The sequence below is a fragment of the Leucopleurus acutus genome, assembly GCF_964270905.1.
Source record: "Leucopleurus acutus genome assembly, chromosome: 1".
NCBI classification, from domain to species: Eukaryota; Metazoa; Chordata; class Mammalia; order Artiodactyla; family Delphinidae; genus Leucopleurus; species Leucopleurus acutus.
In genome coordinates this window covers 139,207,549-139,224,706 of record NC_139142.1, presented here as the reverse complement: position 1 = coordinate 139,224,706, position 17,158 = coordinate 139,207,549, and the positions used below count along the sequence as shown (strand labels likewise).

Sequence of the window (17,158 nt, the reverse complement as noted above, 5' to 3'; positions counted from 1 at the left end):
TGCGTTTATCTGGGTTCCAGGATGCGTAGCCGGTTATAAAAGGAGCAAAATCAAGAGCTTCTGCCATGAGCGCTGAGGGCCGTCAACCTCAAGTGAGGCCAACGGTGTTTCTGGAACTTTGTGTAATCAAGACTTGATAACAAAGGTTAATTTTCACGAAGTGACATGGGTTGGATTCTCTGACATTAAAACTGAATTCAGAGGAATAATTGTGGGTATCTCGGCAGCTTTTAGGTGTAAGCTCAATTACGTCAGGGAAATCCGGTTTTGTTCCTGACCATGCCCCTCCCTGCTTTTCTTCTCCCTCTTTCAGTACCGAAGCTTATGACACACTTGATGTGTCATAGGTGAATGACAGTCTGTAAATGCCAAGGAGGACAGAGAGTTAGATGTAAAGCAGCCGTCTTCAGGAGGTAATTGGTAGGCTCAAGATTGCTTATAGCAGAGCACAAAACAACCGTCAGCGGGGGAGATTAAAGAAGTTTCTGTAAGAGGGAAGCAGCTATCTCTTCTTCCCACTTTTCTTCCTCCCACCCTAGTTTTCCAGGATGTAGTCATTGGAGAGCTTACTAGAAATACAGATGGTTTTAAAATTAGTGCCAAAGATCACCTATTTATTTTTTGAAAGCTCTCTTATGCATTGTGTTTTAGTTTTGACTGTGGCCACAGAAGAAGGTGTGAGAACAGCCTCAGGTCTTTCATTCCTGGGACTGCCATATGAGTTGTAGGTGGAGGTGTCTTTCCTCAGGACCCCGTGGCCACATGTGGTTCTGCCACCTATCTGCTTTGGTATCTGGGCTGGCAGAGAATGACTGATGTTCTGGGATCCTCCATGGAATTACTGACTGACTTTGTTGGCTGGGTTCCCTGGGGCTACCAGGACTGGCAGGAAGTTCTGAAAATGAAGAGGGAAGCGTTGGATATAAAATTCATAACTGAAGATTGTCTGAAGGAGATCTTCCTGCTTGAAAGGGGATCGTTTTAAGTGTAAATTTTTGATTCTGTGTGTCTAATTCATCTTGTCTTTGTCGTCTTGTTGACATTATAATCACATCATTATCAGTGAGCAGCTCCCAATGGTGCTTTCTTATCTGCTATGGCTGGCCCCCGGGGGAATCCTTTGTCATCTTGGTGTCCCTTCTCAGTGCACTCACTGAAGCTCCTCCCAACCTTGGGTACGCCCCCTTCATGCAGACTAATTTCCTGATCTTTCCTTCCCTGAATACCACCCACATCTGCTATCTACCATACAGCTCAGTAAGTAGTTGCTCTCCAGTTAAGCGGTGTATGTTAGCTTTGTACCCCAGTCTAGAACACAAGTTCCTTGACAGCCAGGGACAAAGAATAGAGGCGGTGAGGAGACTCACTTTTCCCCTTCTGTATTATTTGAGAATCTTTACATTGTGCATGTGTAACCTATTAAAATAATTTTTAAAGATGCATTTCCCTTCCGGGTTTCATATCTTATAAAACACAAGAAGCAAAACTAACAAAAAAAATCATATAGATTCAGCATGGTACCAAATAAATTCCTTCCAGATTTGATAAGTGCCTTTTGCTCTGAAGGGAAGATAAAAATAAATAATAGTGGTAATAGTTAAAAAACAAAACCTGTCTGGCTGAATGCTAATAATAATGACTTTACTTCATGTGGGGAGCTTCCAGATCAATATAAAAAAGATGTACTGCACATACAAACCAGTGCTATTTACTTAGCAGCTCTCAAATGGGAATAAGCAGACATCAGCTATCAAGTTTCTAGCCTGGAAAAATCCACAAAGGCCACTGAACACAAGACACCATGGGGACATTGTGCAGACAGTTCATAAAAATAACTTGCCCAAACATTTTTGGAAACTGATGCAAGCTGTACTGTGGCTCTGTCTGCTTCCTTTGCTTTATCCAGTAACAACTGAAAAGAGGTCAGGACTATGAGAACTTAGATGCTACAGGAGATACCCAGTATTCACCACAGGGAAAGTACCAATCCTGTGTTACATGAATACACACAACAAACTATAATTCACTCTAATAACCAAGAAGAATGCATCAATCTATTCAGAAATATTTATTGAGCACCTAGTACATGCTTGAGCACTCTAGGGAATTCAAACATATATCACTTATTCCCTAGTTTTAAGAAGTTTGAAGTCTAGCAGTGAAATAATGCTTGTTCAGAACATATGTATTAGTATTATCTGAGAGGTTCAAGGTAATCATTCTGAGGATGGACAGATCACTTTCAGTTGAGTGATCAGAGAAGGCTCTACTAGAGAGGTGGGCACTTGGAATGGATGTATGATTTAAAAAAATTTTTTATTAAAGTATAACACACACAAAAGTGTACATATCAGGGCTTCCCTGGTGGTGCAGTGGTTGAGAGTCCGCCTGCGGATGCAGGGGACACAGGTTCGTGCCCCGGTCCGGGAAGATCCCACATGCCATGGAGCGGCTAGGCCCGTGAGCCGTGGCCGCTGAGCCTGCGCTTCCAGAGCCTGTGCTCTGCAACGGGAGAGGCCACAACAGTGAGAGGCCCGTGAAACCCCCCCCCCCCACAAAAAAGTGTACATATCATAAAGACTATAGGCTAACTGAATTTTCACAAACTGAACACATTAGTTATGTAACCAGCACACTAGTTATATAATCAGATAGAATAGTGCAATACTCTAGAAGCTCTCTTTGAGAATAGTGCAGTACTCTAGAAGCTCCCTTTGTGCTCTCTTCCACCATTCTTGGGGGGGAGTAGGATTTTGTTAGATGAATGTAGACAGAAAGAAAATTACTGGAGGAGGGATCAACATGCATAAAGGTATGGAAATTAAAAGGCAAGACCCATGTTTGAGGAATGGGCTGAAGAGTTATTTGCTGGAGTGTCAGCTGGAGAACAGGGTTGGGTTCATGTTGTTGAGCCTTAAATGCCAAGAAAAGGAGGTAAATTTTATTCATTAGCTGCTGAAGGTTTTTGAGCAAGGGAGGAATATTTTGTAAGATTTTTTGATGATGGTTGGTAGTTTATTGGTGACAGGAGACGTGAGACTAGAGATCAGGTGACCGGTTGGAAAGTTTCTATAATATCCAGGCATGAGATAATTTTGGATCTGCAGTAGCAGCTGAGGACAGAGGAACTAGCCTAGCCATCTACAGATACTATGAAGAGCCAACAAAACTGAATGGCTGTGGATCTTGAGGAAGGAGGAGGAGTCAAAGAAAATTTCCTTCCCTAGAACTAATCAAGAGAAAATTTATTAATTTTCTCAAGTAGTTCATTGTTACTTACTATTTTGTTAAGGGTTAACACGGTCTTTAAATACTGTCTCTCTAAAAGAGTTCTAAAAACTTTCTTACACTATTTGAATAAAACCTTGAGTTATTCTAAGGAAACTCAAAGAAGCAACTGACCTTTCAGACAAAAAGAGTACTTTGCTAGTCGGAAATGTGGATTGTTTGTCTTTTCAAATTGGTGAATGCTAGAATAAACATTTTGCTGGGAAAAACTGACTCCAAGGAAGACTTTTGAAGATGTCACTGTAACAACAAATTATTGGGTGTTGCTCACTTGTCTGTTTACCCATCCTTCCCTTAAATAATTCTCAATAATCCAGATTTCTGGGTAGGATGAATTAATTTCACTGTATGCTTTTACCAGCAATGTGTTTCTACAGGAAACAAAAAAATTTTTTGAAGAAAGGACAATATTTTTTTCTTTTACAGCTTTTTATATCACTTTGGCCATTTTTAAATTAAAGCTGTCCCCCTCCATTTTCCATCTCTTTCCCTCCAAAGCAGTGGTTTATGGACTCCACAAATAATTATTGAGCACCGGACATGTGCTTTGATTTTTCTATAACATCTTTCAAAGTCTGTTCTTAACTATTTGTGTTTCTGTACAACCAGCACGTTATTCTTTAGAAGCGGTTTTTTTTTTCTGTAGTTTCTGATGTGCGTGGTTCCCAGATACTGGGAACTGTGTAGTAAAACATCCTCAGATGTAGGGAAGTTGCTCTTGAAAGCCGTTGTGTGTGCGGGTGACCAGGAGTGCTTTCTGGGATCAGACGGAAGGAAGGGAACTCTACTTGGGAAAGAGCACGTGGGTGGGAAGAGGAAGGGAGTCCGGGAAGATGAGAGCTGGGGTAGGCTGGACCCCATGCTCTCTCTAGACCTGAGGCTCCATCACCCAGGTAGGCGGGCGCCGATGGTCTGGAGCCTGCCTCTTGCGTCTCTCCAGACCGCTGGCCACCCACCTCTGCCACTCCCGCATCAGAAGTTCCAAACTTTTTCTCCAGCAGGGAGAGGAAGGGTGTTATTAAGTTTGAAAGGGAAGTCCCTCCCCCTTCTCGGATTCCTATTGGTCGGGGCCGGCCCCATCCCCGCCAGGGTCGCAGGCGGATTGGCTGTGGGAGGGGAGCCGCGCCGCAGGCCCTGGGCCGACCGCCGCCAGGGGCCGACAGCCGCCGGGGGCCCGCAGGTGGCAGGCAGGTGGGGCCCGGACTGCCAGCGCTGTCGCCTCCTCTGCGCGCTTGCAGCCCTCAGACTCTAAGGTTCGCGCGCGGATCAGACACGCCGCGCTCAGCGGGAGAGGGACTGCCACGACTTGGCCATGAAGAGCCTCAAGTCCCGCCTGAGGAGGCAGGACGCGTCCGGCCCCGCGTCGTCCGGCGCCGCCGCCGCCGCCAGCGCGGTGAGTCCCGCGGCCCGTGGGCGCCCCGGACTCCCGGAGCTGCCCTCCCGCGAGCCGCGGAGTCCTCCTCTGCTCGGCTTTGCCTCAGAGCGTCCCGCTGGGTCGGCCCCGGCGACTCCTCCTCCCTCTTCTGGCCAGGGCTCCGCGTCGGCCCGGAGACCCTGGGGACCCTGCCCACCGCCGCCCCCGGGCCTCGACGGATCCCTTTCCCGCCCCTCATCCCGGGGTCTCCCAGCTCCTGGCCTTCGGGATTGGATCGCACCCTCCTCCTCAATTCGGTTTTCGGGGTTGTCCCCCACCCCGGCCCTTCCCCGGCGACCCCAGCCCCTCCCTTCTCCCGGGCTGGCCCCCGTATCCCACGCGCGCTCTGACTCGGCGCGATTCCACGGGGCCCAGGCGGGCGCCCCTCTGTCCCCGGAGCTGCGGGCCGGGCGGGGGCTTGGCGCCCCGCAGTCCAGGTGGACAGGGCAGTGGACCTGGCGCCGCCCCGCCCGGACTCCGGACCTTCCGTGGGTGAGCGCTGCCGGGCTGGGTGGAAGTCGTGTCCTGGACGCTGTCGCGAGGTCCCTGGGAAAGTTTGATTTCTGAGTGAGGCAGATGGAATCGAGCGTAGTTGTAAAGACAACGCCCCCAATGGGTGGTGACCCTGGAAGTGAAGGTGTTTGTCCTGTGGGACCGTGTAAATCTCACCTGTGGGACAGACCCGTGTAGACCTCCATTCGGCGCAGATCTGCAGCCCGGCCTCAGTGTGCACGCTAAGAAGTTCTCAGGGCCTCTCTTAAGTTGGCAGGAGAACAGAAATCTTGAGAAACAGCCTGACTGCAGATGTTGGGATTTAGATAATTTGGCAAGTTAGAAGAGTTGGCCATATCACCAACATTCTGTATTATTAGAATAAACGTTATTTTAAAAGTCTTGGAAGACTCAGAAACGTAAACGAGATGTAATGCTCAAAATGCCTGGTTGCCCATTTGGAGTAATTAAAATGGACCTTAATAAGTTTACATAGGTTTTACCCAATGATTATATGCTTTTTATGAGAATACTAATTAATCTGCTTTGGCTTTTGAGTGAATTCAGAACTGTGCCTTTCTCCCCACCTGACTACTTCTAGGATGATTTTACTTGGACTTAAAGGAAATTGTGGCGAAACTTGGCTCTTTAATTCCCAACTGAAAAAAACAAAGAAAAAAAAAGGGATAGCTTCAGATGGCATGATATTTGATGATTTGATATTGTTTAATAAAGCATGAAATTGTTTAATTAGCCCATAGAAGGAATGATTACTTTCACATTATTTTTTAAAATAAAATAATTGGCAGAAACGTCATTTAGCGATATCAGAGGTCACTATAGGTAGTTGAGTTAAAGATACAACTTCTTTGTAGTGCAGGTTGTTTTCAGCTTTAAAGATACACTTTTCTAGGATTATTCACAGTATTATACCCGTTTGGTTTGCACAAGGATTCACATCCCATTTCTAGGTTTGTACACCTTAATTTTAGCCTGTTTCCTCTTCTAGAAATGCAGAGTATTTAGTTGTTATTGGTATTATCAGCATGCCGGTTTGCACTTTATACATTTGGCACATGAAGCGCATCTCTCTGAGCTTAAATCTTCAGTATTTGTTACACTGAGCATTCTGTTATTTTTCTTAAAATAACGGCATAAAAATAAAGAGAAATATATGGTATATAAAAAAAATAGAATCTACCTGCTTAGAAAAAGTGAACATCTCTCAGTATTAGTTAAATATTCAAATAAATTTTGTAAAATATTCAAATGAAAATAAATGAGTGTGATGACTAATAAAACGAAACCAAGCATTGATAGAGTACAATACATTTACAAGGGAAATAGATTCCTTCTGCTTTTCAGTCTATAAACCATAATCTCTAATGTCCTATTTGGTCACATGTGTATGTATTGTTATGACTGAGCATCTTTTTTTTAATCTTTTTGCCTTCAAAAATATTTAAATTTTATTTATTTGCTTTTGAATAGGTAACATAGTACATGGCTTGATATTTAAAAGGAACAAAATTATTTACAGCAAAAAACCCCTCTCCCACCTGTGTCCTTCAGTTTTTCTGCCTGCCCCCCACCACTCCTCAGAGGCCAATGGTGTTATCAATTGCTTGCATATCCCTCCAGAGAGAGTTTAGCATATACAAGCAAATATTAATACAAGTATTCACCCTTTATAGAAATGGTAACACATTGTACCCGCTGTTCCATATATTTTTTTAAACTCCAGTGTTTAGGCCCTTTCAGAGCATCCCCATTCGAATCTTTTGCTATAATAAAAAATGCTATGATGAATAAACCTGTATATATTTCATGTGTGTGTGTGTGTGTGTGTGTATATACTTGTAGGATCAGTTCCTAAATGTGGGATTGGTGGGTTAAAGGATATGTGCATATGTAATTTTAAAGAATGTTGTTAAATTTCCTCTGTGCATCATGTACCCAATGTGTGAGCAATTATCACTTCCCATGCTTTTCTTTAAAGTTCGCTCAGATTTTTAAGTTTTGACAGCCTGATAGGTAAATACGGTATCTCAGGATAGTTTGAATTTGTATTTCTTTTATTATGGGTGAAGTTGAGTATCTTTTCCTATTTTTAAAATCTCCTTCCATGTTCTTTTCTGTGAACAGTTTACCCTTTCCATTTTTCTATTTGGTTGTTGATTTCTTTCCTATTCATTTGTATGTACTTTATATCAGGGAAATTAACCTTTTATTTTATTTTTTTAAATTAATTAATTTGTTTTTGGCTGCATTGGGTCTTTGTTGCTGCACGCCGGCTTTCTCTAGTTGCGGTGAGCGGGGGCTACTCTTTGTTGCAGTGCCTGGGCTTCTCATGTTGCAGAGTACAGGCTCTAGGCACGCGAGCTTCAGTAGTTGTGACACGCGAGCTCAGTAGTTGTGGCGCATGGGCTCCAGAGCGCAGGCTCAGTAGTTGTGCACAGGCTTAGTTGCTCCGCAGCATATGGGATCTTCCTGGACCAGGGCTCGAACCCGTGTCCCCTGCGTTGGCAGGCAGATTCTTAACCACTGCGCCACGAGGGATTTTTTAATACTTTTTAATATGAATGTTTTTTCTTAATTGGTTGTCGTATGACTTTGTTTATGGTGGCTTTTGCTATGCAGAGTGTAGTTATTTTTGTACAATTAAATTTATCAACCTTTTATTTTGTGACTTTTTAAGTTTATGTTATATCTTGGCCTTTCCACTCTACAATATTAAGCAAAAAAAGAGAAAAATCTCCCTGGTTTCATCTAGTTTTTTGTTCGTTGTTTCATTTTTACATTTAACTCTCTAATCCATATAGAATTTATTCTGGTGTAAGGTAAGAGGTATACATCTTGCTTTCTTCTTTCTCTTCCACTTTCCCCTCGTGGCTACCTATTTTGAATCTTAAAGCATTCATTTAATCATCAGGGAAATGATCACGATTTGTACAACTTTGAGAAAAAATGTTAAAATGTGTATTTCATAAATAGTCTTCTTCATGTATTTATTTAAGCTTATCTGGAGACACATTAGAAACAGACTGAGGTATGTAAATATTTTATGATATTATCATATGTGAAATATAGCATATTAGCTTAACATGCTAAATTATAATTATATGTTATATAAGGCATTTCAAATATTCTGAGTAGTACCGTGGTTATAAATATGTCAATGAGTTTAGAGTTCACTAAATGGGAGTGTGTTTATACACATATAAATAAATATAATTCACAATTATAAGTTGTGCATAGAATATATTTGAGAGTCCTTTACTAGCTAAATCTGGAGATAGCTGCAGCTTTTGATCATAAAATAAGACAATTTTTGTTGTTAGATTTATTTTTAATTACTAAATTGGAGCTTCGGGTTTCTGAAAGGGATAATTAAATGACTGTAGGGATTTCCTTGGTGGCGCAGTGGTTGAGAATCCTCCTGCCAATGCAGGGGTCACGGATTCGATCCTTGGTTCGGGAAAATCCTACATGCCGCAGAGCAACTAAGCCCGAGCGCCACAACTACTGAGCCTGTGCTCTAGAGCCTGTGAGCTGCAACTACTGAGCCCGCATACTGCACATACTGAAGCCTGCGTGCCTAGAGCCCGTGCTCTGCAACAAGAGAAGCCATTGCAATGAGAAGCCCGCACACCGCAATGAAGAGTAGCCCCCACTCGCCACAACTAGAGAAAGCCCACGCGCAGCAACGAAGACCCAAACGCAGCCAAAAAAAAAAAAAAAAGTAAGAGTGGTAATTAAAAAAAAAATGACTGGAAATGCTATTTCAGATCTAGTCAATTATATATACAGTCAGTTATGTGTACAGTTATATGTACAGTGAGAATAGGCTTGTTTCATTTTCACCTAGTTCAGATTAGGAAATTTGAGTAATAATTAAACTGCAAAGCAGTATTGCAAGGAGACATACTTCCAATACTTGGAAGGGGGTTCTACTTTAAATTGTACCTATACTGGTAATCTCTGACCTGGGAGGTTCTTCAGTGATTATTTTTGCTGCCCTTCCTTTAGGCTTCTGTTAAAATGGGGCAATGAATTTTATAAATCAGCAACCAAGTATGTTCTAAAGCATCTTCGTAATGTCTCAGTACCCTGAGAAAATTTCGGTATTTCTAAAAGAATTTAGAGTTACAAATATAACAACTGAAAAATCTTTAAAAAACTTCTTTTGGTTCCCACCAAGAACAGAAGTTGAGATTATTTAGAAAGCATAAAGGATTAAATATGATTTTAGTTGTGATTTCGAGAATGAAGCATTTGTGTTTTCCACTCAGGGATATGGGCGTGTTTGAAAGGATGTTATTGTTATTCTTATATTGATGATTTTGTGGTAATGTGAAAATTAAGATCACAAATAGTTATGTTTAGTTTAAACTCATGATACTTAATTGAGCGGTGTTTACTCATTTTCATTAAAGATGCCAACCTTTAATTAAAAATGTTTACCTTAATTAAAGCTTTATTCAGAGAGTTTCCTAGGGTTACCCCTGCGTTGTATTTCTTGTGGTTCTTGAAGGAAGATCACAATAAAGAAGCCCTCTTTTTATACTTCTGGATTTCAGCCCAGCAGCAGTTTTGCCCAGGTCATCACGCTGACTTTAACTGCTGAACCTTATTATAATACCAAATCAGAAGGGTTGAGTTGCTTTGGTATGTCTTTTAGTACATAATGAGTCCAAGAACTTAAATGATGAGTAGTTAAGCATTTTAATTACTTCTTTTAATAAGAGTGGAGTAATGATTGTGCATTTATTTATTGGGCATCATACACATTTTTCAAGTTTAAAATCATTAGTTTCATAATAAGGCAGTTGCCTTGTTTAGTTTGGGAAACATTTATGGCACACATGAGCTAGGCTCAAGACTGAATTAATAATTAGGTCATCTTTGAAGAAATGGATAATTCCAAGTTGGGAGCAGAAAACGTGCAAGATGAGCATGGCATCCTTTGTCACACTAGAAGGCAAAGAAGTTATCAAAGATCAGGACTCGAGAGGGAGCCAACTTGAAGAGGCGACCAGTGATGGGGACTGTTTGATCATCAATAAGGATAATGTGGCACTGGACTGAATTCTTTAATAAATCTTTGAGTTCATAATAAAGAACTGATGTGTTCTTTTAAGATCCAGAAAATAAAGAGAAAGAATGAAACTTGGGCTTTTTCTCAGGGTAACCAAATACTCAATAAGGGGAAGTTTCTTTTTTATAACAGGTATTTTACCCCAGCTAATAGATGAAGAAGGGACGATAGAATTAGTATATCACCATTTTACAGCTCCCCATGAATTAATGGCTATAGAATCAGACAGTCATTTATGAGTAGCTACTAATGTCTCAAAAAAAAAGACAGTTGGCCATAATTTATCTCCTGATGGAAATATTCGTTTCTACTAAGTAACAGTCTTGCCAAAAAAGCCAAACCTGAATATGACAGGCCTCTAGAGCTAACCACCATTTTACAGAAAATACAGAGGACAGAGAAACATGGGGATGCAATGAGCAAAATTCTAATCATGGGAAACTCTAGAACAAATGGCCTAGTTTTTTCAAAAATACATTATAAGAAGAAGAAAAAAAATGGAGGAGAAATCTAGATATTGAGAGAGATTTAGGAGACATATTAACTAATCACAATGGTAGACTTCATTTGACCCTGATTAAATAATTGTAAAAATAAAGGTTTATAAGACAATTGAGGAAATGTAAATGCCAACTGGATTTGTGTTGATATTATGGAATTATTATTTTAAAAGATTTAAGTGTGACAATGGTAGTAATGGGGTCATGTTTATAAAGAGGTCTGTCTTTCAGGGAAACATTTAAAAGTATACTATTTACAGGTGAAATGGTGTGAAGTCTGGAATTTGCTTCAAAATAATCTGTGGGTGGGTGGGAGAAGTAAGTGGGGGGTATAGTTGAAATAGGATTAGTTGTGAGTTAATAATTATTGTAGCTGGTTGGGTAATGATACTACTGTATTTACTTTTGTGATATTATTTTGTATATGTTCTAAAGTTTCTATAATAAGAAAGATCAAGTCATGGCCTTCATGAATTTTAAGAGAGCTAGACATAAAATAACAATACTACAGTATGTTAAGAGCCATAATATATCAATAGGTGTGTATAAATTGCTGTGAGAGCACAGATGTGTAGGGTAGGGTCAGGGATAAAGGTAGAAAGGAGAAGCTTGAACTTGGGCCAGACAGACAGTTCGAAGGGTACTGCAGGTGAAAGAGAAGTGAGCACAATGGTGTGGAGCTGTGAAATGATATTGCCTATTGTGGGAGCATCGGGTTTGAAAACAAACTCTGGTGTTCCGGTAAGGGATGGTGCAGATGAGTTATTGACAAGAATTTCGGTGAAAGTAAGGAGTTATAGGGTGACAGCTTGGGGGGATAGTCAAAGGAAGATTTTTCTTTCCTTTTTGTTTTTTTTGATTTTTTTTTTTGATTTTTCCTTTTTGTTTTTTTTGATTTTTCTTTCCTTTTTGTTTTTTACCTTGAATTAAAACTTTGAATTCCTTGACAAGTTTAAACTGTCATTTAGAGAGATCTCTGACTGGAGTTAGTAAAGTTTCATCTTCAGAAATTATCCTGTTAATAACTTAACAAGTTCATTTTCCCTCTTATCCCCTCCCCACTAGAATGAGCTAAATTAGCCAGCAAAATTTTGTTCTCATTAACCCTGTTTAACTTATGGTTGTAGCCTTGGTGAAGAAATCTAGATCCCAGAATATTAGATTTAAACATAACTCACGTATTCTGTGTTTCATCTCTATCATATGGAAACCTTTACTGTCCTGTTACAGATTATGCAAGCATTTGTCTAACCTCACATAAGGGATATAACAGATTGTTGAAAATTTCCACCTGCATGAGCTTATCTATGCAAGAGAAGTCAAATTGATTTCTGTAGGCAATTTGCCTACAATAGATCGTTGAAATGTACTTCCTGAAATTATAAGCAGAATGATAGGCTAATACATGCATATTGCCTTTTCCTAAATCATAAAACAATTAAAAGCTTTGTATAGCTTTTATATAGTTAGAAAGAGTAATAGCTCTTCCAGGTTTAAAAATATAGCACAAAAACACAAGAATAAACTCACTTATTTATAGTTATGAAAACAGTTTTGTCTGTTGGGCTTTTTTTATTCTCAGGAATCCTGAATACTATTGATGTGGACTAATTTATTTCCACATAGTATAGTCTCCAAAATGAAGTGTAAAACACGAAACGATACAGTTGAGTGACTAAAGCTCTGACCTAGGATGGGATTTGATGAACTGTATTTATATAATTGAATCAGACTGGCAAGTGCCCTTGAGAGAGAGTAGATGCCTGACTGAACCAGTGAGGATAAATGGCTATCTGTTGTTTTTAAAAATCTTATTTTTCCCCCATAAAAGTCATACATGCTCACTGTAGAAAACAAAATATAGTTGAAGATAAAGAACAAAACAAGTCAATTGTAATTCTATTCACCAGATCATAAACCACAGGTTAGGCTATTTTTAAAGATCTCATAGTGCCTCTTTGTTATTTAGTCAGCATTTAATTACCTTACTGCCGCAGTAATGATATGTATGTCTTTTTGAATCATATTTGATTCTAAGAAACTTTGTACTTAAAATTACAAGTAATTTGAAATGACTTGAGCAGATACAAATGTCCCATTAGGAGAACTCAGTAAATGCTAGTGAATTTACTTAAATAGAAATAACTTATAAGAAGTCCAAGTGCCAATAGCCAATGTTTTTTGAGCATGTATGTCCCAGGCGTTGTTCTAAGTGCTCTACATGAACTCACATAATCCTCACAGCAACCCTAAGAAGCGGGTACTATTGCCATCATTTTATAGATGGCAGTTAAATAATTGACTTGCCCAAGGTGCTATCGCTAAGAAGTGGAGAGCCAGGTGGCTTGACTCTGGAACCCGTGTCCTTAACCATTGTGAACTGATATAATTTAAAATTTAAAGCTATGGGATTTGTACCTTAAGCCAAAGACCAAAAAAATTGTGGGGTGGGGTGTTTGGGCAAAAGGAAGGCCTTTTATGGTAAGTCTCAAAACCAATTTGTGTCCCATCCAGCAGTGTATAAAATTGTTGCATTCCACACACCCTTCCAGTAATGGATGCTATTACTTAAAACATATTTATGAACCAAAAAATTTCTTGCTTTAATCTGTGTTTTTAATTTCTAGGGAGTGTGGTGATATTTTTATGCTTATTGGCACTTTCACTTCTTGTTTTAAGAATTGTCTATTCGTGTTATTTGACCATTTTTTCTGTTGATGCCTTGTTCATATTGATCTTTAAGAGGTTTATATCTTTAGTTTTGCTAGTTTTGGGCCTATTGTAGCTTTGAGAGTAGTGTGTCTTTCACTATAGTTGTGTTTCTGTCCTCTCACCTGTATATTTCAAACAGTTTTTGCTTTATGTACTTAATTTTGCGATAATTGATACGTTAAGTTTCCTGGCTACTTTATATTCTTTTAAAGTGTAACTAGTGATTATAAAAATCTGTAATTTGTCCCATTATAACTTTTGTCTTGAATTCTACATTGTTTGATATTGATACTGTCATATTGTATCCCTTTTGCCTTTTGTTGTTGTGTATATTTGTATGTTCACCCAGTATATTATCCCATCATCCTTGGTTTTAGCATTAGATGGAGGATGTATGGGTAAAGTAAGTCCTGAGAATCCAATAGAACTAAGAATTGTTGGCTTACTCTCTGGAGAGGGGTGTGTGTGTGTGCATGTGCGCGTGTGTGTGCGTGTATACATGTGTGTCTAAAAGAGTATATGCTTTTTGGGGTGGGGGAAATGATATGTTTTTAATATTGACCTAATTGATATGTTGTCAAGGCTTGACATTACCTCTGTAGTAAAGTTTTCCCTTTCAGATGCACAAATATATTTTTAAAAATCTCATTGACTTTTGGTTAATTTTTTTCTTACCAGATTGTGGCATTATTAAAGGTGGGGGGGAAGGACATAAAACAATCATGCTTTCTCAACTAAAAAAGTGAATGTGTAATTTTTCTTCTAGCTGGTTTTTGTTATTCCATGGTTTTCTTATCCACAAGATACTTACCCTGTGCAGAGGTTGGGGTACCATGAAAATGAGTCTACGGTGGGGAAATCTTTGTGTGTGTGGTTCTAGTGAGGCTGGCATACTCTGATCTTTTCTGCTGTGTACATGAGGAATAGCCCATAAACACTTGCTGATTGACATGTGAGAGGTCTTTTTAATGGGAGATCTACTTTATGATTCACCTCTATTTTTTTTGACTGTTGGATTCTTTTAAAAAATTAACATTATGTATTTTAAAAACGCTATGAAATATAAACAACATTCATGGCAATGGATAAGTAGATAAATGTGGAAAATGGAGTGTTTTCTCAGCCTTAGAAAAGGCACACTGTGGGCCAAAGACTGTCCGTTCATAGTTCTTGAAACTATGCCTGGAGCAGTGTGAAGGGGCAGGTTGGTGTGTTAGTGTTAAAGGGTCAAGGTCTGCAGTCTGGACGACTTGGACTTGAATCTTGCTGCTCCCAGTAACCAGCTTTATGACCTTGGGCAAGTTACTTAAATATATTTGTTTCCTTATTTGGAAAATGGGGTTAATAATTGCAATTAGCTCAATAAATGTTAGTTCTTACTATTACTCACTGAAAAAATCTCACCAGAGGTCATTCCATTTTTATCCTTTATAACCAGATGAATAGCAGTCTTTCCTGATCTTTTTCTTTCCAATTAATACATGATCTCATAGGCTTTTTAAAAAAATTTATTTTATTTATTTTGGTTTTGGCTGTGTTGGGTCTTCGTTGCTGTGAGTGGGCTTTTCTCTAGTTGTGGTGAGCAGGGGCTACTCGTCGTTGTGGTGCGCGGGCTTCGCGGGCTCTAGAGCGCAGGCTCAGTAGTTGTGGCGCATGGGCTTAGTTGCTCCGCAGCATGTGGGATCTTCGCGGAGCAGGGCTTGAACCCATGTCCCCTGCATGGGCAGGCGGATTCTTAACCACTGCGCCACCAGGGAAGCCCTCTCATAGGCTTTTATATAACCTAGATCTTCAAAAGATCATCTGCCCTAGCCTTTTGCCCCAAGGGAGGTAAATGGTATCTCTATTTTTTTTATTTATTAAAAAAAATATTTCTTGAGGGCCTAGGCTAAGTACTGGGCGATGAGAAGATGAGGAAGATAAAGAGGCTCAAAATACTGTATGGGAGCTCTATAAATGGATAATATAAAGTAATAACTGCTGTGATAGAGGAATGTACAAGGTGCTGATCCAATCTGGGGCTGAGGAGTTGGTGAAGGTTTTTTGCAGGGGGAGCTGCTGCTGCAGCTTTTTTTTTTTTAAATTGAGGTGAGATTCATATAACATAAAAGTAATCATTTTAAAGTGAACAATTCAGTGGCATATAGTGTATTAACAGTATTGTATAAGCACCATCTCTGTCTGGTTCCAAAACTTTTATTACTCCAGAAGAAAACGCTGTATGCATTAAGCAGTTGCTTGCCAACTCCCCTGCCCCCTGGCCACCACCAGTCTGCAGGATGAGGCTCTTGATCTGAAACTTAAAAGAAGTGGGTAGGAGTGATCCAGGAAAGAAGAAATTCCTTTCAGAGGGAACAGCAAGAGCAGAGGCATGGAGAGCAGAAATGTCAGAGTTGGGGGAAGGGGCAATTGGATTGTCAGCTTACCTTTTTGCCACCAAAATAATAGGCAAGGGGATTGAAGGGGAGGTAGGCAGGAGGGGAGTTTGGGGTTAAGCCATCTTGGAATGGCTTAAAATACGGTACACTGTAAGTGTTGGACTTTGTCCTGGGTATGCCGAAGTGGCGAGTCATATGATCAAAAGTGTTCTATTAGTTGGATTACCGTGGTCGCTCTGTTCAGGATGGATTTGAGGTGGGCAGATTGTTTATGAGTGTGCTACCGTAGGCAAGGATTAGTGAGGGCCTGAATCATAACAATGCTGGAAGGGATGGAGAAGAGGCATCCATTAGAGAAACATGGGTCACCTGAGACCCAGAGAAGTTGTGACTTGCCAGCCACACAGTCAACAGACAAGTGGTCAGAGCCCTTGCCTGCTAGCCTTGAGCAAGTCCCACTAAGTCCCCTGCGCCTGATGCAGTGTGGGGAAGGTACAGTCCCAGACTGGAGGTAATAACTCACAAGGGGGGCGGGGAGAACACTGTCTCCATCTTCCTGTGGTAGCAACTTAGCCTCGTTTTAAAGTACACTGATTCATAGTCAGTTTGGATGAATAGCTCAAAGTTCTGATGATGTTGTTTGAAAAATAGTTTTGAAAGCTTAACTTGCTATGCTAATAATCATTGTAAGCACAGGTGAATAAGAACCCTTGATTTAGAGTGTTTTGCCACCTGAGGAAGACGTTATGTGTGCGTTTGATACAGTTGAAGCTATAGTTAGTGTTTTACATTTACAACTGTATGAGCTTCTCATTCCGTGGTATCATTCATAGCTATCAATATACTCTTTCCACTGGTTAATACAAATAGGCAGAATCTCACTTATTTTGCTGGGAACAAGTCTTTGGAATTCTGCTGAGGGACATTCTATCTACTTGTATATTTGCCATTGTATAAATTACAGTTACTCTGAGACTAAAAATTTCACTTCCACTCATATTTCTCAGACGTTTTTTTGGTCTTAGCACTTTTATTGTCTGCCCTCATTTTCTTCTTTCGCTCCCAGGAACTGCTATCCAGTCCCCTTGAAGATTGCCCCACCTTGGACCCAGTGTCAGCCTATTGACAGGCTATTAGTAGTGTTTAGCCCATTAGTAGCTGAGATTTAGAAAGAGCTCTCTTCTCTGTCCAGAGGGGGGCGGTTCCTGAAGGCTAACAAACATGTATGGTCTATTACATTCTACTTTCATTCAACAGATATTGATTTAGCACCTTC

The 17,158-nt window shown here is 40.2% G+C and overlaps 1 protein-coding gene across 1 annotated transcript in view; it reads left to right on the top strand.

The window, feature by feature from the left end:
* Positions 1-4,471: 4,471 nt before the first annotated feature.
* UACA (uveal autoantigen with coiled-coil domains and ankyrin repeats) overlaps positions 4,472-17,158 on the top strand; it is an 85,489-nt gene continuing 72,802 nt past the window's right edge. The window contains exon 1 of the mRNA XM_082835726.1: positions 4,472-4,681. Within this exon, the coding sequence (XP_082691852.1) occupies positions 4,601-4,681 (81 nt within the window). The 5' untranslated portion in view covers positions 4,472-4,600. The remainder of the gene's footprint in view (positions 4,682-17,158) is intronic.